General features: G+C 41.7%; 1 protein-coding gene across 3 annotated transcripts in view; it reads left to right on the plus strand.

The window, feature by feature from the left end:
• Nrp1 (neuropilin 1) overlaps positions 1-24861 on the plus strand; it is a 150206-nt gene that overhangs the window by 46670 nt on the left and 78675 nt on the right. For all 3 annotated transcript variants that reach the window (XM_021219963.2, XM_029532452.1, XM_021219966.2), the window contains 2 exons: positions 13470-13651; positions 20445-20672. In XM_021219963.2, coding sequence (XP_021075622.1) covers positions 13470-13651; positions 20445-20672 — 410 coding nt within the window. The remainder of the gene's footprint in view (positions 1-13469; positions 13652-20444; positions 20673-24861) is intronic.

Consider the following 24861-nt stretch of genomic DNA (forward strand, 5'->3'; position numbering starts at 1 on the left):
GGATGCTGCTCCCTTGGGCTCCCACCCATCCCAGTGCAAGGAGCCTTTTGTGTTAATAGCAGGAATCCAACTGCAAATCATTAAGTCACTCTGGCACATCAATGAAAACACTTAGTAGATTTGTTACCGGTGGTCAGAGTCTGGGCTGGGTGTTTCTGGGTTCTTGGATTCGTATATCAAGAACTGAAATAAGATATAACACAGATTTGCAAGAGACTCCAGGTAGCTTTATTTGGAGCAAAAGAATAGTACAGATTAAAGAGAGAATCAGTGTCCAGACCACACGAATAAAGATACTCAAGGAGCCGATCATTGTCCGGGGCTTTCCTTTATGAGGTTTGCGGAAAAGGGTTGGTTACTAAGGGGGGAGGGGTATAATTTGGGAAATTCTCTATTTTAATTAATGAAATTATAAAATAATATCTCTACTGCAAGCTCCCTGCAACGCATCTGATTTTAATCATATGCTTGCCTAGTTAGTTAGTTAGTTATGCATAGGCATGAGATGGCCAATGGGGGATTCATTCTAAAAGGTGACTAGAGGACACAGTTTTGCCTTATTGTGTGTGCATCCAAAACCAGTTGAGGCTGAATCAGCATATCTATTCTTCATATGCAGATAAATACGGACTAGACTTGAATAGAAATTGTCTAAATTTGATTGTCATTGGGCAGGCAAAATGTATACCGTTTTTCCAAGAGTGGGGCCCAATGTAGGTGGGACTAAGGGTTCTACATTGTTTTGGAGAGTTGCTCATAATACCTGCAGGTGAAGGAACTCAACTGGCAAGTGCATTAGTACAAGAGGGGTGTGTGTGTGTGGTACTCACACGTGTGCAGATTGGAAAGCTGAGCAATCTAAGACAGTATTTTATGTGTTTAAAATCTTACAGGCATGAGGAGGGCTAGTGGTGACTGACTCAGTTGGCAAAGTACTTGCCAAGTGTGTATGAAGCCCAGCACTGCATGAACTGGACATGGCAGTGCAGACGTATAATCCCAGCAGTCCTAAGGAAGAGATAGGAGGATCAGAAATTCAAAGTTGTGCTTGGTCAAGTAGAGGTTTAGGCCAGCTTGAGTTCCATGAGACCCAGTCTCAAAGAATAAATGGAGGGGTTAGAAGGTTGCTTAGTGGGTAAAGTACAAGATCTCATGACTGAGTTTGATTCCCTGATCCCACAAAACAGAAGGAGAGAACCAACTTTCTCTCTCTTTCTCTCCATCTCTGTCTGTCTGTCTGTCTGTCTGTCTGTCTCTCTCTCTCTCTCTCTCTCTCTCTCTCTCTCTTTCTCTCTCACTCTCTCAAGTTATAAATGCTAATGTCTTCCAGCTGGCTGTTCTCCTTGGAAACTGAATTTATTGTAATACAAATAATGTGAATTTTCTAGAACACCAGATTTTGTGAGCCTGATGCTAAGAGATCAGCACACTTGCTCCAAGAGAAGTGTGCTTGAATGTCCTTCCAAAATGCAAGCATTTGGAGTCTGAGTTAATGCAACAAGCATTTGCTCATGTAAAGGTTTTTCTTCAATCTAGCATGCCAATAAATCTTAATTATGACATGAAATTCCACACAGACAGAAACTTAAACTCCAAGTATTTCCTATTAAAAATATAACTTCGGTCATTATTTTATTCTACATGTTTTGAATTCTTTGGGGTTTTGATAAATGACTTTGCTATGTAGTCTTAGTCTCTAACTCACCAAGTAGAGCAAAGTGACATTGAACTCTTCAGTTATTCTCATGAATCTACCTTCAAAGTGACAGGGTTATAGGCATCCACTCCTGCAGCCAGTTTTGTGCAATGCTCCAAGCTTTGATGAAACCCAGGGCTTTATGCACGCTCCATAGTCTACCAATTGAACTGCACCCTCAGCCCATGAATTATTATTTTCATTTAAGTTATTATCATATTTCCATATTTGACGTGTCATAACAATCTTAGGTTGCTGTTTTTATTCCTCTGAAGACAGTGGCTCAGTCCAGTCCTGTCTCCCTATTCTCTGGAAGTGGCACCCAAAGGCTCCTGAACTCACACCAAGTATAGCACATTGACATCATTTCTGTATATGAGTGAAGTGCTGTGTCTACCCAAAAATGTAAAGAGGAATAGTTTATGAAGTCAAACTTAAGTAACCATGCCCCAAACACAGATTTAGGTTACCCCAAATCCATATTCCAACATTGACACAGCTTTGTGAAGTTTTAGAGTAACAGAAAAAATAAAGTCATAAATCAAGGGACTTTAAAAATATATCAGAAACAATAGTGGCAGTTATATCACAGCAGAAAAATCCCTGCTATACCTCTCAGATGGGATCTGATGACTTTAGCTACTTGGTTGGTGGGGAATTAGGGTTTTATTAAGTTTGTTAAAAGGCTTTTAAACCTATAATCAGTGTAGTAGGTTAGTCACAGAGAGGGAGGAGCAAACAAATGGCTATTTAATAGGCTAAGAAAAGACAAGACAGATTGGAATTAGGTTCTAGACCTGCAAGCTTCTAAACTTTCCATAGTCACTGAGGTTTTAATCAGTCAATTGGCCTCTACAAACACAGCCTTTTTCCAGGAATCTTCATTCATACCTGCATGTGAGTGCTTTATGCCATCAGAGGCCAGAAGAGACCATCAGATTTCCTGGACCTGGGTTTTGGGTGGTTGGAAGGAACCATGCATATGCTGGGAATCAAACAATTGGTTTTGTCCTTTGCAAAATCAATGAGTGCTCTTGACTGCTGAGCCATCTCTCCAGCTCAAACACTTTATTTGTTGAGGCACAGTCTCTTACTGAACCTGAATCTCATCTATTCAGTTAAGCTGGGTAACTAAGGAGCTCCAGAGATACTGTTGTTCCACACAGCACTGAGATTCTGAACACACCAAGCCTTGACCATAGGATCTGAGACTCTTAACTCAGGCATATCATCTATTAGTACAGATAGGTTAAAATTTTAATATGTAAAGTTAGGTTCATGAGATTCATCCAATTATTAAAGAACCAGCTACATGACTATAATTACATAAAGTGGTGACATTAATTTTGTCAAAGTGACACGATCCAGAATTACTTGGGAAGGAAGTCTGTTTGTCTAGATCAGGCTGACCTGTGGATATACCTATGGGAGGGTTATCTTGATTATATTTATTTAAGAGGGAAGACCCACTCACTGTGGGTGGCAACACTCCTCAGGCCAGGTATCCTGAATTGTCTAAAAATGGGAAAAGTGATTTAATCACCAACAAGCACGTATTCATTAATTCATTGCTCTCTGCATTTGACTGTGGATGTAATGTGACCAGTTTTTCTAAAGTGCCTGCCATTGTGACTGGAATCTGGAATTATGAGCCAAATAAACCCTTCCTCCCTTAAGCTATTTTTGCCAGAGTACCTTATCACAGCAACAGCAAACAAAACTAAGTGAGAGACATTTCCTAAAACTCATCATGAGTCAAGAGAAAAGTGTTAAAGTGCTTTTTGATGTTGGAAATACTCAGAAGGAGACTCACCAGAAAGTCCATGGTTGAGTTCAAAAGTAACACTGCGTGAGCCTTTGACAGGAACAATGCCACAACTAATTGATACATGAGAGTTTCTAGGAGAGAAGAAGAGAGGTAAGGATAAAGTGGATGAGGGAGAGGAGAGATGAGGCAAGGTTAGGTGAGGAGAGGAGAGATGAGATGAGGTGAGGAGAGATGAGGTAAGGAAAGAAATGAGGAGAGATGAGGAGAGATTAAAAAAGGTGAGGTGAGAAGAGGTGAGGTGAGGAGAGATGAGAAAGGGTGAGGTGAAGTGAGATGAGGAGAGGTGAGCTAAGGCTGAGGTGAAGAGAGGAGAGGGGAGAGGAAGAGGGGAAAGATGGGGAGAGGGGAGGTAAGGAGAGATGAAGAGAGGTGAGGTGAGAAGAGATGAGGTAAGGGTGAGGTGAGGTGAGGTGAGAGGAGAGGAGAGGTGAGGTGAGAAGAGATGGTAAGGGTGAGGTGAGGTGAGAGGAGAGATGAGAGGCGAGGTGAGGTAAGGGTAAGGTGAGGTGAGAGGAGAGATGAGAGGTGAGGTGAGGTAAGGGTGAGGTGAGGTAAGGAGGGATGAAGAGAGGTGAGGTGAGGAGAGATGAAAAAGGGTGAGGTGAAGTGAGATGAGGAGAGATGAGCTAAGGGTGAGGTGAAGAGAGGAAAGATGGGGAGAGGGGAGGTAAGGAGAGATGAAGAGAGGAGAGGGGAGAAGAGATGAGGTAAGGGTGAGGTGAGGTGAGGACCCTAATTTCTAGGTTGCCTGTATCTTTCAGCATTGTGCTCTTCTGGGTCTAGGCAATGAAGGAGATCCTTCCTACCCTTAAATGTGTTCCTCTTTTGTAGTTTACCTTGATCTACTCAGAGATGTGACCTGACCTTGGGTGATAAGACTGCCAAGAAATGAATCGTAGAGATACAAAAATGCTATCAAACTATTACTGTCCTTCTCAGCAGCATTCCCAACGTCAAAGATAGTTAAGTCACATTGCACTATGGCCAATTTTGATAGCATTTTACATGACACAAATATGCATAAGCACATGGTTTATGAATAGATCTTTCGATAGACATCACAAAGCTATCTATGGTTAAGAACTTTGATGTAGGGTGTCTGTTGAAAAACCTACCTGAAAAAGGGAATACAAACTGAGTGTTACACCAAGAAAAAAAATGAGCCCTAAATAAAAAACTGATGTGTTCGACCCTGATTCTAAACACAAAATATATACAGTAGGGAGCTAGAGAAGTAGATGGGTGGATGGGTGGATAGGTGGATGAATGTTAAGTAGTTGAGATAAATAGATAGATGGATAGACAGGTAGCTTGGTTGGTTAATGATAGCTTCGTAGTAAATGGCTGATACATCGATAATAGATTAGCTAAATGATAAGGGATAATGGCTTAATTGATGATAGATTGGTTAGTAGATTGATAAAGAGATGATAAAATAGATAAATGATAGGTAGGTAGATATATAGATGATAGATTGGCGTGATAGATGATAGCTTAATTGATAGGTGTGTAGGTTGGTAGATGGATGATAAATGGAAAGAAGGGAATATAGGGGGAAATGCTTTAAGAAGGAAACATGTTTATGAATATAGAAAAGAACTTCACAGGGAGTGCAATGATGTCATAAAAAAGAACTGTCTCCAGGGTGATTCTGACTTCTGAATGGATGTTGTGTTGCAGGCTAGGAGTTGGGAGGAAGCAGCCCTGTCATAGTGTGCCTCTGTTTCTGGGAAAAAACTTGGGAACACTCAACAGGGCCCTTAACAGGAGGCTTCCTTTGTGCTCTGAGTCTGGGGGCATTATTACCCAGGTTGGCTTCAGAAGATCCTCCCCCTGAGTCACTATGAGGAAAGGGGAACCTGTTTCAGTCCCTCCCTAATGTGCTGAGCTGACCAAATTTAAAGTCAGACTGCTATACCCTCTCTACTCTCCAGCATCCGTGTGGATTTGTTTCCACTGCTCAGCTGAACTTGGTTCTTCTCATCATAGAGTCCCTGATTGGGGATCACAGACCATAAGGGCAGGAGGACCGCAGTCACTTTCAACCTAGCTGGCTCCCTGGAGGGTAGGAATGCACCATCTCTCTTAGCACAGTCTTGCCTTTGCTCTCACTAAAATTGCCCTGATTTTCATCCTGAGTGTCTCCCCAAGGCCTCATTTGAAACTTTGGGAGTCAGTGAGCCTTTAAAGGGGGGTTGTGTGTATTTGTACAGGATTCTCAGTTCACAGGGACATGGGGCTGTGCTCTTGAAAGGAATAGCCCAGAACTTTCTTGCTCTCTCTTTGCTTCGTGGCCATGAGAAGAGCAGCTTTACCTCACCAGGTTCTCAGCTGTGATACATGCTTGCCACAGGCCCTAAACCCAAAGGGCCAATTCCAACTTAAACTCCAAAGTTGTAAATCTAATGTGACCTTCGCACTTTAGAAGTTGGATGTCTCAGAGTCTGGAAATCTAACTCAGCAGATAGAGTCCTCGTCATGCCCCCATGAGAATCTGAGTTCTGTAGAACTTCATAAAAAGCCAGCCTCTGTGATATGTGCTTGGAATTCCAATACTGAGGATATAATGACAGGTGGATCCCTGGGTCTGATCTGCTGATCAGACTGCGTAGCTGAATCAGCAGGACGCAGGACACTGATAACCAGGGTGCAGAATACTTGAGGAACAACAGCCAAAATTGACCTCTGGTTTCAATGCACACATACACATGTACACACACACACACATACCACCTCTACTACCACCTATAATGATAAGAAGTTGGATATGTCAGGAACTTAGAGCTGTGGAAAGCTAACATGAAAATGTTCCTATAACTCTAAGAAGAAAACCTAATGAAGACTTAGAGGAATCCTTAACAGTAACCAGGGGAAGAAACAACAAATTACTAGGAATGGTTAGTTATGGCATAAAGACAAAACACTTCCAGAAAACATGTTTGAAAGGTGTAGCGAGAAGAGCTGTCTGACAGTGTGTGCTGAGGTGATATCTAGCCTATGTGGAGAGCTCCAGGCCATGAGAGAGTATATCTCAAAGCAACAATAAACAAAATAAATAAAAACAAGGTAGACTACTCCTGAGGAACAAGAGCTGAGGTTGACATCTTTTCTCCACACATACCTTACACACAGGTACCTGCCTATCTGTTATGCTCATGCCCAGAGAGGAGTATGGCTACTAGGATCAGGTAACACAACAGACAGCATTGTGTGGACATGGATACCACCTCACAGGATTCCCAACTCTCGGTTCTTCTGGGATTACTCCATTGCTAACTGATCCCCACAAAGACCAAGTTAGATAAGTAAGAGAACATGTTGCAGTGTGTAGAAGTTATCAGGCAGTGTGGCCAGCATTTTAGAAAGTAAGAAATCAAATATAATTTCCTTTAACTTATTAAAAAAAAGAATCACACAGAGAATCTCAATTGATTCGGTGATTTATTTAAAAAAAAAAAAAAAGCAAAGTACTTGATTTACTTTCAGATAAAACATCTTAAGATTTTCTAGCCAAGAAATATAAAGTTGCTGGGCAGGCAGACACACTGATTTGTTGCTTTCTACACAGGTAGTGCTTTACACACTAACTTTATCTGATAATAGAAACCTCTTGTCCATAGTAAAATAATAATAATAATAATAGTAAATAAAGAGAAAAAATTAAAGATACAGAAATGGGTGAAGAACATAATCTTTTTTTAACATTTGAATGTTTTGTCATAATGCATGTATGTGTACCACATGCATGCCTGTTGGATTTCCTAGACCTGGGATTACAGGTGATTGTGAGTACCATATGGGTGATAAGAATTGAACCCATGTCTTCTGCAAGCTCTGCCATGATCCATCTTCCTTCCAAGAGATTATTATGTAATCCAGTGCTAGACATATTTTCTTCTTGTTCTGTAAATGAGAACTGAGTCTACACTCTCTATGTAGACTCCTCTCATTCCTCACAGCATACACATTTTACCTGTTATTAAATTCTGGGGACTGGGATAATAGCTCAGCTGGTAAAGTACTTGCTATACAAACATGTGGGCCCATGTTCAGATTTCCAATATACATGTAAAATCTGGGCATGGTGATTTGAGCCTGTGGTAGTTTGAATGTGAATGGCCTCCATGGACTCATATGTTTGAATACTTGGGCCCTAGTTTGGTGGGACCGTTTGGGAAGGATTAGGAGGTGTGGCCTTATTGAAGGAGGTGTGTCACTGAAGGCAGTCTGTGAGGTTTCATGAAGTTTCAAAAGACTCACACTATTCCCAGTGTGCTCTCTGTGTCTCCCACTCATGGATCAAGATGAGAGCTCTCAGCTACTCCTGCCTCTGTGCCCTTACAACACCATCTTGGACTCTAACCTTTTGAAACCATAAGTCAAATTAAATACCATCTTTTACAAGTTACTTTAGTCGTAGTGTTTTGTTACAGCAATAGAAAAGTACCTAAGAGAGAGCCTGTAACCCCAGCACTGAGGATAGAGACAGGAGGATCCTTGAAGCTTTCTGGCCAGCCAGTTGAGACAAATCAGTAAGATCTGGGTTCAGTGAAAGAGCTGTATAGGAGAACACCAGGAATCAACTTCTAGCCTCCATTCATGCATGAACAGGCAAACACACTCCCACTCACATTTACATATACACACCACATACATGCAATTGTTGAAAATATTAATAACCACCTCATAATATGAATTATGTAAATATTTAATACTGTTCTAGACTGTTTCCTTAAAATAGATGTCTAAAAATAATTCTATTTTTTTTAACTACCAAAGAGGCTATGGCCATCATAAGGTTGTTCAAATATCTTGTTTAGTATGTTGGAAGCCAGCCAGAACTGCTGGGGAATGGCTGTCACATGAAATTGCTCCAAGCCCGCATGCAGACAAATATGTGTAGCTTCTCCACCTAGTGTTTTTAATGCTCTTCCTAATTCTCTGGGAGATTTGTTCTTTCTGAAGTATATTTCAGGTCATTCTTAGATGGGAATTGGGCAGTAATTTACAGGATGTTTGGTACGATTCTAAAGCCTTGTTCAAAAGACCCCAACACTACACAGAAACTCATTGCTAACGTTGGGATTTGGTCTCTTGGTGTTTCTTCACAGTTTAGGGAGGGAGCAATGTTGGGGATCAGATTTCTCCTTGGTGCTTGTGCCTTTGTCAGGGGTGGAGGGATGATCCTATTGGAAGATCAGAAAGACAAACACCAAGAGTCTCCCTTCCTACCGCCTCCAGGGTGTGTGAAAGCCAGGTAGAGGGAGATGATATCTGGTCCCAGTAGCTTTCTGTATCAGAAAATGCCCCATAGAGGATTGGCTTTCCTTCACATAGTGGCTCCCCACAGCACCAGGGGTCATCTGTAGTCTCCTGAAGTAACCTAGTGTAAGTGTGGCTGGTCCTCATCTGTTCATTCTATGCACCTCTGAAGTGCCGGGAGCCATTTGCTCCTTACCCAGGCACATTCTGCTCTAGTCGGTCATGACTCTAAAACCCTAAACTAAGCCTTGCAGAAGGAACACGAATTATCCCTTGGCCGTTCCTTTTTATCTTCATTTATTTATTTTGAGACAGGGTTTCTCTATATAGTAGTCCTGGCTGTCCTGGAACTGGTTCTGTTGACCAACCTGGCCTGGAACTCATAGAGATCCACCAAACCTCTTCCTCCCAAATGCTGGTATTAAAAGCATGCACCACTATGGCCTGCATACCATCACCATTCTTGCAGGAATTTTTAGAAGGAACTCTTTATTCTTTTTCTCATGGACGAATAGGATTAGAGATATTTCACCAGGTAGGGTAAGGTCGAGGGATTAATGCCGACCAAGGACTATGATTTGTGAAGGGCTTAGATTCTAAGGCCAAGAACAGTCAAGGAAAGATCTGTCAGCTGTCACCCTGGAACTCAGCACCTGTGGGACTGTACTGGCTGGTTTTGTGTCAACTTGACACAGCTGGAGTTATCATACAGAAAGGAGCTTCAGGTGAGGAAATGCCTCCCTCCATAAAATCCAACTGTAAGGCATTTTCTCAATTAGTGATCAAGGAGGGAGGGCCCAGCCCGTTATGGGTGGTGCCATCCCTGGGCTGGGAGTCTTGGGTTCTATCAGAAAGCAAGCTGAGCAAGCCACGGGAAGCAAGCCAGTTAAGAACATCCCTCCATGGCCTCTGTATCAGCTCCTGCTTCCTGACGTGCTTGAGTTCCTGTCCTGCCTTCCTTTGGTGATCAACAGCAATGTGTAAGTGTAAGCTGAATAAACCCTTTCCTCCCCAACCTGCTTCTTAGTCATGATGTTTTGTGCAGGAATAGAAATCCTGACCAAGACAGGGACTATCTCTTTTAATTACAAAGACTACATGGATCTTTGTGTTGTTTTTCCAGGAAATATATATCTGCTCAGCCACCTTAGTCACACAGGGAAGAGTTTGAAGGTAGAGGATTCCAACAGAGGAAAAATGCCACCCAAAAGGGTTGATTGCTTTATGAATAATTTTTTAAAAATCCACTGTAAGTTTACATTCCCTAGGCTGGACAAGGTGTCTCACACCTGTAAATCTAACATTTAAAACATGGGAGGATTAAGAGCAAACTGTGAATTCAAAGCTAGTGATTCAGGATCTCAAGACAAAGTTTACTTTTTTTTTTTTTCCAATAAGGGGACACATTAGTTCGACACTGTGTTCCAGGTGACCCCTTCCCTAGTCACCTGGAACATCCATTTTTCAGAGCAGGATAAGTTGATTTGGGGGAGCTTTATCTGTGGCTTCATGATTTAGATTCCTCTTGTAAGTTTTCAAGGCTCCACCTAGCTGCTGGAGCCAAACAGGTCTGTCTGTCTGTCTGTCTGTCTCTCTCGGTCTCGGTCTCTCTGTCTCTCTTCTGTGTGTGTCTCTCTCTCTCTGTCTCTCTCTCTGTGTCTTTCTCTCTCCGCTCTCCCCCACCCCCATTCTGCAGGGCCATGTGTCTCAGCTGAGGATCCTCACAATCCAATCAAGCAGGGTGGTTTCCTCACTGGCAGCAGCAGCAGAGCAATGCACAGCCTTTTGGGGGGTGGGGAGGGGTGGTGGTGGGAGGGAGTGTCAAAATTTGCAAACTTGAGATCTGGGCACAAGGCCAGTGAGGCCTGGGTAAGTTGCCTTGGTGTTCTGGGGAAGGAAACTGGCCCACCAGCTTCATTCTGTGCATGGTGTCTGACAGGGAAAACGGTGGGGAGCAGGGCTGGTGTCAATTCCAGAGGGAGATGCAAGCTGCCTCCTTTTCACTCCTTTGGTGATGTTACTCTTACAACTTGGGCAGGATCCACTCTCCTGAATGAGTGCATGTGTGCAAGAACCTCATTTCTTATATTGCTTGAACCTGATTGGGTAGTACTTCGAAGGGAGTGCTAAAGTGCTAGCAGCCTTCTAGCTTCCAAATGTGACTATAGTATCCCTGAATAACTCAATTTCCTAAACTTGGCACTGACTACGGCTTATCTCTTGCTAGGGAGGGATTCTAATTCACACCCCTCACACTTTTAAAAATAGCTTTTACGGTTGCCAAGGGGAGGGCCCAGTATTTACTACCAGACAATGTATGAATTAAAATACTAGCTTTCTCCCCTCTTGCAATACCCTGCCAGTAGATAGCTGAGCACTCTGATACCTGGGAAAAAGCCCTCCCCACAGAAATGCCCTTCCTTCTTCACAGTGCCTGCCCCACCTCTCTTATTTGTGCCTGGAAGGCAGCATGCACCAGGATTTAGTTGCTTAGTATTCATACCGTGTCGAGATTGGAGTGAAAGCTTATATTGCAAAGCTGGGTGTTCGGTGGCCAGACCAAACATAGCAAGCAGTTCAAATCACACTTAGATTATAAGAAAGCACAGGGCAGAGCCTGCGGGCCGTTCTTGTCAGTGGAGCAGTACATGAAAGGAATCACTCCATAAAGACTGGTTGGAGAGGCTGTGGTGGGTCTAGACTTGTTCTTCCAAGGCTGCTGTTACCTCTGCAAGTGGGCTAGGGTTTTAAATATATTTTTTTCTCCTCATCCTCATCCTCCCTCTCTCTTACCTTCCCCTCTTCTTTTATCTTTTAAATATAAAACATCTCTGCCAGGATGGAGAAAGGAGTAGGTCCTCAATGTATTTCCTCATTTCACAAAGGGACAGCCATATTAGAGGTGTTAGCTGGCCCCATGATTACTACTGAAATAACAGACTCAACAAGGGAAATGGTGTTTGGACAATAATTCACATATGTTAATGCTTAGCTCCATCAATGCCAGTTTTATTTTCTTCTTGAGATACACAAAGCTGGCAGACAGTTTTTAACTGATGAGGTAATGTCATCTTTAATTTAGAGAGCCTTGAGCTGTCCACTCTAACCAGTGATATCATCCTGGTGATTGTCTCCCGGGGTTTTCCATAGACATAAGTCATGGGTCCTGGCAGTTTGAAGAGTTTGTTAGGGACTGCACAGTCATCATGAAAATTTCCTTCACTTGATTTCCTTTAAATTGCCAAATACAGTTTATGTGACTGCCGTATTTTAGCCAGGGGCCTGAAATGAATATAGTCCAGAATTTTAAAAGCAAGTTGAGGTTTGAAATAAATGGGTTGCAACTGTTTTTGTGTGAGTTCTAGGAGAAAAATGAAGACAAATCAATCGGGTTTATCTGACTCCCACATGGTGGCTTAGTCAGAATGGAAGGGCTAGGAAGATGGCTCTTTGGGCACAGTGGTCAATGCACAAACACGAAGATCAGAGTTTAAACCCCCAGCAACCACCTACAAAGCCAGGCGTTGCAGTATGCAGCCTTAACCACATGAGCTGGAGGTGAAGATGGGGGCCTTGGAGCTCAGTCACTGCCCAGCTGGTCCAGCCTAATCAATGAACTCCAGGTTCAGTAGGAGAGCCTGTCTCAAAAAATAAAGTAGATTGCTCTGAAAGAAAGATATCCAGTGTTGACCTCTGACCCAAACACACACACACACACACACACACACACACACACACACACACACACACATTTTAAAAAATGGAAGAAAGAGAGACTAAAAAGTAAAACCAGTGGAAATTTTGCTCTACTCAGGGACACCTGTGTTCCCTGCTGGTCGTTTTCTGTCTTTTTAAGATCCTTGAGCTCTGAGCACATATTGACCCAGTCTGATCTTTTCACCATTAGTCCTGTCAGCATGATGATCAAGCCTGGGTTTTCCTTGATGACTTCACAATTGTGGAGTTTCTTTTTCCAACAGTATCCCTTTAAAGATTCTGACTAGTGAGTATAAACAAAGTTACATTCCAGTTTTACATACCCTCCCCCCCTTTTTCAGTTTAAATCATGCTTTATGACACTCGTGTAGGCTGGGGAGGTATTCTGTCTCAACCCCTGAATGTGGCTAAAGAGAGAGTCCTTTCTCAGAGGACTTGAGTTGGGCAGAATGGCGTTAAATAGTGAAGAATCTGTTTATTATTCTGTGGCCATATGTTTAGGAGGTCTCTCACAGAAATCAAAGTATTGTTCATGGGGCACTCTAGCCAAGGGGACATTCTGAATTCATAAGAGAAGCTTGCGGTTTGAAAAGAATGTCCCGCATTATGCACAGGACACCCCTACCGCAGACAAAGCAACACTACTTAATAATAGAGAATTGTGCTTGAGAGATTTTGCTTTTTCTTGTTAATTGGTTACTTTAGCTGACATTGTCTGCAAGTATAATGGACACCATTATTCTCAATGGTTCTGTGTTGTTGATAATGTGCACAGGCAGTGCAGTCCATTTTAATTATTGCATTTCGCTGTTTCGTCCCCATGAACTGAGCAGTGGTAAATGCAGATGGTGCATTCCGCACCCCCGTGCCCCCCGCCCGATCATACCAGCTGTTACATTTCTCAAAATGTGAGATTGAAAGGGCCTTCCTCTCTGCCTCACGTCACCTCCCTTTCTCTTTTGCAAGGTATGACTACGTGGAAGTAATCGATGGGGAGAACGAGGGCGGCCGCCTGTGGGGGAAGTTCTGTGGGAAGATTGCACCCTCTCCTGTGGTGTCTTCAGGGCCCTTCCTCTTCATCAAATTTGTCTCTGACTACGAGACACATGGGGCAGGGTTTTCCATCCGCTATGAAATCTTCAAGAGAGGTAAGTAACTCACATAAGAACAAGAATGTCTAAATGATTCTTTAGTGTTGTTTGAATTCCCAAGGGATCATGTGAAAAGAAAGGTGAAGGTCATGGCTTCATCCTTTCATAAAGAATTTGATTTTTCCCTTATAGAAATGTTGGAAAATGTTTTGAATGAGGTAAATATATCCATGGTGTGGCAGAAGTGTGTTTGAAATGGATCAAAGCTACTCAAAAATAATATTTTTTAAAAGATACCACCCTGAAATGTGTTGATTAAAGAGAGAATTCTCTGAAAGGCATTGATTCTTATTTTTTTCAGAAATAGGCTAAAATGCTGCTGGAGTTTATTCCCTCTCCTCCCTCTCTCTCTCTTATCTTCCTCTATCCCCTTCCAGTATCTCTAACCCAAGCTGGTCTCTAACTTGCTTTGTAGCCAAGGATGGCCTTGAACTCCTGATGGTCCTGCTTCCAACTGCTAGGTACAAGAATCACAACTGTGTGGCCCATACACAGGTTATATCTTGCTGGGGATGGAAGCCCAGGCTTCATATAGGCCAGGCAAGCCCTCTAACAACTGGACCATATCCCCAGCCATGAAATTTGATTCTTTTGTGTCAGTCGGGTCAGTCTCTTTTACTTTAAATCTATGGTTAATACTTTCCTCTTATTTGTCTGACAGTTCATAGGCTTCCAATTTTGAGGGGCTATGGCCATGCCTTGATAAAAACAGAAAGCTTACCATCTTACAACCACTCTCAAAGATCTCTCTCTCTCTCTCTCTCTCTCTCTCTCTCTCTCTCTCTCTCACACACACACACACACACACACATACACAATGACTAGATGATGTCCCTAAAAGTCCCCCACCTTCTAATAAGACCAAGCTGGGAACATTCCAGATCCAATCTGAAACAGGTTAATACATAGCACTGTGAAGTATCTGGAGACCACTGCAGATTCCTCTTGTATTAAAATTTGTTTCTGCTACTTAAATTTTTTTAAGTTCTCCAGTGTTTCTCAACAATTCACAAACAGTGGTTTAAGTCTGGAACATGTTTGAAATGCAGGAGAAAGTACCTGTTTAAGTAGGAGAAAAAAAAAATCTAGTTACAACAGTTTTAAAAACCTAAGGTATTCCAAGTCAGCAATGGAACCAGAGCCCAGGAAGAACCACTGGGAGTTTGGAAACCATTACTATGACTTCTTTACATTTCAAAGATGCCTGACCCTGCCTCATGTAGAAATAGCTTCTTGCATAATTATATGTAACCACAGGACTGGGCAGACAGTACAGTGCTTGTCTTGCAAGCATGAAGACCTGAGTTGAACTCCTAACACCCTTGTAAAACTCAAGGTGTTGTGGTATATGCCTATAATCCTAGCAGTGGGGAGCTGAAGAGAGTAGGACCCCTGGAACATATTATTCAGCTGTCCTTGCCTACTTAATGAGCTAGTGAGAGACCTTGTCTCAAAAAAAAAATTTTTTTAAAGAATAATACCTAGGATTGTGGCCTACACATACATATGAACTCCTGATTACATGTATCCAAGTTTTCTTGCACTGAAAGTTGTATGCCTTGTTACCCAAAGGATATCACCTATCTATATGTATACACACATACATTCACATGTGCTTGCCTTCTTACATATGGTATCATCAGAGACAATAGGTTTCAGAAAAATGAGTAAGAACAGACTTTCAATTTCAGTATTTCTGAATGATCTGCAAGTAGTTGAGAAGAGATATGAAGGGGAGTAGGAGGGGCTGCTGACTTGAGAATTCTTCATCATTCTCCATCAGAGCCCACACCCCAAGCACTATTATAATAGTCTACTCTCTGGTCATTTCCTGTATTTAGCATGTTGCCTATTCTCCTCAATTTCATTCAACAGACTTGGAAAATTACATCTTCTGTCTAAGTTGACTGCCACAAACCACCAAGTAGACCAAAATTGTGTTTTTGCCAATGTAGTTTAATCCTATTTGAGGCCTCTCCATGGGCCACCAAGCCCCTGTCATTATAACCTATCCTGCTGGGTTAAGTTCAATCCTGCTGGTTTCTGGACAGAGCCTGGGCAGCTGTTGCCCTCATCTACTTCTAACTGTCACTGATGACATTGAACATCCTGCTCCAGGACTATTGCTGATAGAGTATGATGCTCACTTCTGCCACTGCCTGTTGGTGTGGCTGACTGGAGTATCCGTTTTCTCATCAGTGGAACCCAGCAGAGGCCTTCAGATTCAGATGAAACAGAAACAGGTAATTCTGACACCTGCCACTGACTTATGCTCGAGAAGAACTGTTACAGCAACTACAAATGAACTGATTCTTTCAAGGTTCAGGGCTCTGTAGTCTTCCAAATTGCACTTGATCTCTTAGAAAACCTGGCCCCAATCTCTTTTCTTGGGAAGCATTTCTAGTTAACCTGACTTTTGTGTGCACATTCCCAAGTTGTCCTCTGTGTGTATACATTATATACATTATACAGAATATCTATACAAAGTGTACTGTATATACAAATATATATTTACCAATGATTCTCTTACTATCTTCAAATTTCCCCATGCAACATATGCTTTATTTTCCAACACTGTTGCTTTAAAAAGCCCACATTTCTACTATTTCACCTATAGTCTGCATAAAAAATATTCACAAAATACATGCATAAATATATATTAATCCTCAGAAGTTATTTAATGATACAGAACTCATAGATTTCTGATCTTCTGAAAACTCAGCACTTCTTTGGGGGCTCAGCAACTTCAAAAGTTTCTTTAAAACATGCGAATTATACTGATCATAGTTTAATGCAACCAGGAAATTAATTTTTTAGATGCTGGCTTTGAGGTTTTCAGGCAGTAGGTTACAAGTATGAGAATTTGCTATTCCTAATACCAGGAGCTGAGATCAAGGACTGTCCTACCTGGCAGCCTTACCCCCTCTTCACCTTTCCCCCTGGTCACCTCAGACCACCCTGATTCTGTCTCCAGAGCCTTGAAGTTCCTTTACATCTGCTCTCCCAGATGTTGGAACTTTGGGTCAGTAGCCCAACACTCATCTAAAGATCCTTCTCTGAGGCACACACACCTCCGGTCTGTCACTCTTCCACTGTCCTGCCTGTTGGCCTGGTCCACCAGCTCCACTACTGAAGGAGTCTGGAGCAGTGGCTATGGACCTCAGTGTCGGAGGCTGAGTAGCAGTGCTTGGTACAGACTATTTAATTAAGGCTCTATATATTTAACAAGAGTCAGAGAGGGATGTTACTTAGTTGGTCGAGTACCTGCCTAACATGAAGGAACCCCTGGGTTCCATTCCCAACACAAAGTCAACTAGGCATGCTGTATAATACTATTGCTTGATCATTGAAGGCAGGAGTAGCAGAATTTCACCATCATCCTCAGCCACAAGTTGAGGCTAAATTCCTAGGAAATAGAGGGCCCTATCTAACGGTAACTTCAAGAAAGCATCATAGTTCTAATTGTCCCATCTCTTTCATCATTAATATCTAGATGTGGGTTTTTTTTTTTTTGTAGCCACATAAGTTACGTGTCATCTTCCAATTCATAGTCAAATATGGTATACCTCTAGATTTGTGTGTACAAGCACTGTCCCCCTTGTGACTCACTGGCTTCCAGGCTAGCCTCACTCTTGTTCAGCCCTGGGAGTTCCTGTGGAGTTCCCGAACCCTCTCCTGCCACTGTTTCCTGTAGAGGAGGCATTTTTTTTCCAATGGGGCCAACTTATATAACAGTAAAAAAGGAAAATGTTAAAATGAAAAAAATCAATCATTTGGGGCTGGAACCATGGCTCAATTGGTAGAGCACATGCACTATATAGCTATCCCACTTGAAAGATGAAGGCAAGAATATAAGAAGCTCAAGAGTATCCTCTGCCACAAACCAAGTAACAAGCTAATCTGTATTCTCTGAGACACTCTCTCCAAATTAAAAAAATAATAATAATTAAAATAAAATAGCAAAGCAAAACAAAATAAAAAATTTTGGTGTATGGTAGAGAAAACAAGAAATTATCTTTTTTTTCTCAAATCCAAAGCTCAGAGCCCTGTGAAAACAAGGATGGCTTAGAGATGCCTGAGACCACAGTATCAGTGGCCAAGGCAGGAATGGAGTCCACATCTTCTGATGCTCAGTCCAGTCCTCTCCAGTCACGCCTTGATATTTCTCTGCTATATCAAGCCATGCCCAGCCTGAAATCCCTTCCAAGGGTACATGATGTGGCCTGACACCGTGGAAATGTTGAAAATTGTGTAGCCCTGAAAGTGGAGTCAATGCTGGTCAAACTTTTTTTGTCTCTTTGAACCACAGTCTCATCTAGGCATGCTAACCTTCCCCAGAAGAAGATGTTAATACCTGCATTGGAGTTCTTTGTGCAACGTATGTCTTCTTTGCCTTAGAAGACCTAACCAAGCATTTCTTCCTTACAGAGGAATTTGAGACATAAAGACACACTGGATCTTGGAAGTAAAATTCTAAGATTGCTAGTATCACTACATGAATTTATTGTTTATTAACTATGCAATTATAAATTAATATGAAATATATAATTTATTGATATGTAATTGTGGTATATGACACATGGGATATGTATTTTGTATCTATTTCATTTCATATGTTACTTGTGAATTTGTAGCTCAAGTTAACATTATCACTGTTGTCTGAGAAGCTCCAAGAGCATTCAGAATGGAGTGAAAACCTTCACCTAGAACTAACCTGGCAAAATGCAACAAATTCATGAGGTTTTAGCCATGATCAAACATCTGAAGGCAGAATGGAATAGCTTGAGCCCATATAAGAAAGTTTGGGAGGCATTTTTAACAAGCCAGGTCATCTTGGAAGGCCAGGTGTGTTGTGTCCAGGTAACAAGCCCTGTTCTCTTACACTCCTGAACTGTTAATATGTAACTCAGGTGCTAGCCAACTAATTTCCCCCCAGAGAGCTGCCAGCGCTTCAGATGGAAACTAGGCTTATTCACATGAGTCACTAAAACTGGCTTTGGTGTCTAAGAAATTATGTCAAGTCTTTGGGTACTTTCACTCAGTTCAGAACAGTGTCAGACTGAGCAGATGACTCAATCAGTAAAGCACTTCTCCTACAAATATAAGAATCCAAGTTAGATCCCCCAACATCCAAGTAAAATGCCAGGCATGATGAATAGAACATGCTTGGAGAGGCAGACTCAGGTCACTGGCCAGTCAGTCTAACAAATCTGTGAGCCCTGGGTGAGGTCCAAGTAAAAATGAGAGACTCGGTCTCAAAACAACCAGGTGAAGGCACTAAGGAAAGATAGCAGAGGTCATCTGCACGCATCTCTGGCTGCTGCCTACAGACCCACGTTCACTTGCATATACAGAGTTATGTACACGTGCACACAAAGATGCAAAGAACAGTCTTGATATGTTACTTTACTTCATCAACTCTTGGAATTCTTACAGTAGCCTGTGAGTCACAGCCAGCCAGTGGTGCAGGGAAAGAGAAGCTGACTTGAACATTCTTGGATTCAGTACTAGGATTCCAAAGATCTCATTTTTGAGGCAGGAGAGATAGCCCAGTGGCAAAGAGCACTTTCTGTTCTTGCAAGGACTCATGTTTGGTTTCCAGTATTCATATGATAGCTCACAACCACCCATAACTCCAGTTCCAGGGGTTTCAACCTTTGTGGGCACCAGGTACTCCTGTAGTACACATACATGCAGGAAAACACTCACACACATAAAAATAAAATGAATGACCCTTTAAAGGGGGAAGGGATATCCTGTTTTCTCTGCTTTAAGTGTAGTTACTTAAAGATCAGAGCAGTGGTGGCCACAAGGGAAACCTGGCTTTTCAGCTGTGTGCACAGCCCTACTCTGATTGTTGCTAGATGCCGTACATTTGTTCATTTAACTACAAGGTCAGCCCATAGCGCATATACGCCTCCTCTTGTTCTGCAATCACAAATCACCACAGTTTGCAAAGTCTTGATAACCCTGAACAGCTATTAAAATCACACATTGTAAATATGTACCTTCTGCACATGCCTCTGAATGAACAAACTTAGGATGGTATACTACACCACAGCTGATACTTGGGGGGAAGGTTATAGTGTCAGTGTTGATATCAGGTGGCTTCTAGCATCAGGACTGTAATCACAGTTTATGGTGCCCTTGCTAACTGCCACACGTTGACATGCACCTGTGTCAACACTGTTCCGCCTGAGCCAGTCACCCGGGGTCCATGTACGAATTACCTTTCACATTCAGTTTGTCAAAGAGACAGAGGTCACATCTGGCAGAGTGACCGACTCACTGCCAGGGGAATCTGAAACCCAAACTCTCCTGGCTGAATTCTCTCCCTCGCCTCCATAAATGTTCTATTTCACCAATAAAGGGCTGTCAGCCCTGAGATTTAAAGATCTGAGCTTGAAGGGGCTGTAATTATTTCTCTAGGGCTCTGTCGAGATTTCTGCGGCTTACTTAGTCATTGTTCCCACATGAATGAATGAATATATATGTATATATATATATATATATATATATATATATTCATATATATATATGATACTTGATATCATGGTGTGTGTGTGTGTCCCTGCGACATCAGATGCTTTTCAATTATTCCACACAAATACGACACTATAATAAACACAGTAAAACTTAGCCTGACTTTACCATGTAGGTCACTGTTAATGAATGGTTAAGCAGTGACTGGATATGGTGGTGGGCTTTTCCTAGAAATCCTCTGCCTTCCCCCATACTTCTTGTGAAGTTGAGAAATTTTCATTGTGTCCCTTTTATCTCTTGCTCACAGGGCCCGAATGTTCTCAGAACTATACAGCACCTACTGGAGTAATAAAGTCCCCTGGGTTCCCTGAAAAATATCCCAACAGCTTGGAGTGCACCTACATCATCTTTGCACCAAAGATGTCTGAGATAATCCTGGAGTTTGAAAGTTTTGACCTGGAGCAAGACTCAAATCCTCCCGGAGGAATGTTCTGTCGCTACGATCGGCTGGAGATCTGGGATGGATTCCCTGAAGGTAACATCTAAGAGCAGCTGGAAAGATCCTTCAAAAAGGAGGAATCTTTTATAAATTTCACAAGACACACATCATTTCTTAAAACTGTCCAAAATGAAAAGGGAAAATAAATGTAACTGTGAAGGGCAGGGATGGAATTTCTGTAATTAGAAAGGCTTTCCCAACTACGGCTCCCAACTCCTTCACTGTGTACACAGGCAGTGTAGTTTGTGAAAGATTATCCAAGGTTCTGTGTGATTTCTGTGATAGCCTAGAGGTCAACACATAGTTTTCCTGACCACTTTAACATCACTTATATCAAGTCACTTACTCTAGAAATGAAAGAGGGAGAGAAGAGCAGAATTAAGGGATGGCATATCAGGAAGAAAGAATGCAGTTGAGATTCTGAATGGGATGGTCAAGCCAGACCAGCATAAGACAAGACAATTTTGAGCATGGGTTTGAAGGGGATTGGGAAATAGCCATGTGGACATTTATGAAACTTTCAGAGTTAGAGAGTGAACACAAAAATCAGCATGAAAATTCCAAAGAGAAGAGTATGAAAGAACTTGTTGCAGATGTGTTGCTGAAATCGTGCTTATCCCAATCTCCTGTTAAGATTTCCCTTGAGAACACACTGCATATACTAGAAAGGAGAACTAGAAGAGCTCAATGGTCAGTAGTTGAAGATGTACAGCTACTGTTAAAATGGTAGGATGGTATTCTTAAGCTGAATACATTCTAAGTGAAGATCAGGTAAAATATGAAGGCAACTGCTTTTAGTTTTGAAAAAACATTTAAATTCCAATCATTTTATCACTAAACAGCAGAGAAAAATTTAATGTTAGAGAAGCTTCATACTGCCACTTAATGAATGAGTAAGTTAACATTAGTCTGATCTGTTCTCTCTTTTTTAACCTTATGAAGAAGGTTATAATGATCTTACAGAAATTCTTCCTTCATTAGATAATGAGATTTTTCCCAAACATAGCACTGATTGATTTCCAAGCACTCAATCTGATAATTAGGAAAACAGCATTATAATAATGTGGTAACAATAGTTGGAATGCATAATAATAGGTTTATTTGTTCACAACCCCAATTTACAGCCTTCCTTTCTAGAACTTTCAATTAAAAAGACATCTGATGAGGAGGTCCCATCATCCAACTTATTTAGAATACCTTTACAAAGAGGCACATTGTTATTAGTGTCAAGGGTTTCTTAAAGTGGTAATTTTCTGGTTCTACAAAAATCACTGTGTCAAAACTAAGAATAATATGAGTTGCCAACCTCATGCACCCGTGGTTTGAACTGTGGCAGTGTTGAATCATTTCCAGAGAACACTAGCTTTGGGATATGAAATAGTCATTATTTTGTTTGTTTTAGAGGCATGCTCTCGTGTAGTACAGGCTGGTTTCAAACTTACTTTGTAGCTGAGAATGTCTTTGAACTCCCATCTTCCCAGTACTGGAACTCCAGGCATGCATTGCCACACCTGGTTTATGCCATGCTGGGGATTGAACCCAGGGCTTTCAGAACACTAGATAAGCACTAAATCAACTGAGCTACATTCGCTACACAAAAACTGTATGTTTCTATGTTTGTTCATAGTTACCTGACCTTATCCAGTCAATACCAGCACAGTTCTAGATTCCTCTCTTCTAGGGAAAATAGGAACTGACCCTCCTGGATTTTTTGGTTAGTGGCATTAGAAACATTTTTGTCATGGTAGTCCAAAACTCATAACTCCCAATAGATTTTTTTTTTTTTAGTTTCTGGTATCTTTTCCAGAAAAAAAATATCCAAAATGTATAGAAGGCTTTTAGCCATTGCATGACCTTATGTTCTAACTTATCATAAACATCATTAAATGACTAAGTAATTGAAAGCTATCCATTGACTCAAATTGACTTTGAAGAAAAGCAGTCTCCTCTAAAACTCTGAATTCAAGGCATGCAGGTTGGGAATCACAGGTCTCCATTTCTCATTCTCTGAAAGCTTGGTGGATCCATGAGTTCTGAAGGGATTGCTACAGAGAGCCAAGTCTGCCTCTGCAAAGGATACTACATGTTTGTGTGGACTGGACAGTGGAACCAGGAATGATGAGCTCACACCACTGTTGTGCCTTCTCTGTTTGAGCTGGGAAGAACGATCAGAACTTAGTTGTCAATGGCATTGCAGAAGTGATTAGCAGAGTCAAGAATGAGTTTCTTGAGAGCTAGATGAGTGCTGTTGTTTTTTTATTGACATTTACATTCAAAGTAGCCTAGTAAGACCAAAAAGATAAAAATAAATGTGCAAACTCTAGAGATTCTCTACTGATTTGCTTAATAAATTATGAACAGTTAGTGGCCTGGCTAGTGTCTATGAAATGATTCCTTTCTGATGTATTAACATTCTCTCACTTTAAAAGTACCTCTTTAGATGGGCATAGTCTTATATATGTAATCCCAGAATTTGTAAGGCTTAAGTAAGATTACTGAGTTCAAGGTTCACGTAGGCAATACAGCAAGTATCAGGCTACCTCAAAAAATGAAACAAACAAGAAACAAAGAAACAACGACACTTTATGTATCGTTATTGCTTTTCTTCTTTAAGAAGACAGAGGACTACATACTTTTTAGTCTGAGGTAGGGCTATTATTATTGGAAAGAATAAATGGAGTGAGGTGCTTTCACCTAAGCAAGACAGACATCCTTTCACCTTCACATCCAACCTGATAGAACTGCGATCCTGCTTTTCAGAGCTTGTATATCCCTCTTACTAAAGTCCTCAGTAATTTACTTTTGCATTATACTTCTAGGTTTGGTGAACTCTTTGGCCTTTGGGCCCACAATTACAAAAAGAAGAAAACAGTAACCCTGTTCAAATAAACCACAAATGAGCACATATGTTGTGCATGAGAGTGCCTTGTCCTCCTGGCTCAGATCAATATTGCATTAGCTTGCGAAGCTGAGGTTCCCCTGTTGCCCACGAAAATTCAATACCTCTTTGTATTATTGTCGCCAAAGCCTTACACTCTCATATCTTGAGGGCTCTTAAGGAGACATACAGGGATCTGTCTGGGGGCAATGTTCTAAAAGACAGAAGGCAGATTTACCCAGCATGCCTCCAACATTATAAACCAGTGAGTCATGGAGACTCTCTAAATTATGAGTCTGCATTAGACAAGTTCTCTTCTGTTTCCTCTTTCAAAGAAACTCTCCCTGCCACCCTCCCCAAAGGAATGGGGTGATAGGGAAGGGGGAGGATGGCTGCCAGTGCTTCCCTCGCCAGTGTTGATCAGGAAGGTCAGGGGCTGTGGTGATCAAGGAACAACCCCAAGGATTAGGACTGTAAAAGTTTGCCCACAGACTAAAGAAAAAGATTATGAACCCACACTCATGGAATTTAAATGAGTGGGAACCATGAAGAGAGGATGAATGGACACTAAGCCTCCCATTTATAACTGCAGACCAAAATGGGATTCTTACCCAGGCAAGGGAAGAACTGAGTTCTTGGCTCCAGCAAGATGTTTTTGTGCATACATTATGGACAACCTGGAGCTCCTTGGCCAAGAAAAGAATCTTTGAATTAGTGTCAGGGCCTCTCAACCAGGATGAAGAAAGCCTGGCAAAGAGCTAGCACTTGCAGAAGAAATCCAGGCCAAGACTAAGCTGAAAAGAAGTGAAACAGTAAGAGTTCCATTTTCTGAGGCAAATGTAACAAAATTCTCTTTGCAGCATTCAAAGCTATTGACCAGTGTGGTGCTCTTTAAAGGATCATTATCACCCTCCCTCCTGGGATACCCTTGTGTGGTAAACCACATTACATACCAAGTTTCTAGAGTGAGGAGCGATGACAGAAAGAACAGCCTTTGAATTCAGTCAGGTTGATGACTTTGAACATACCAAGTGATCACATATTCAGAATAATGCATAGTGGGCTGAGGGCTGAAGATTCATGGGTAGAGTGCTTCCCTAGCATATACAAAACCCTTGATTCATGTATATAAAAAGAGTACTGCATCAAACCTGGCCATTGAGGTCAGTTGGTAGATGTGTTTGCCTTATCTAAGGAATCCCTGGGTTCGATCCCCACTGCATATTGCCAAGTATGGTGGAACATTCCTGTGATTCTGATGGTGAAAACAAACTATCATAAGGTCAAGGTCATTGTCAGCTACGTGGTGAGTTTGAGACCATTGTAGGACACACACTAAACCTTTTT

This window comes from Mus pahari, chromosome 20 (genome assembly GCF_900095145.1).
Source record: "Mus pahari chromosome 20, PAHARI_EIJ_v1.1, whole genome shotgun sequence".
Lineage (NCBI taxonomy): Eukaryota > Metazoa > Chordata > Mammalia > Rodentia > Muridae > Mus > Mus pahari.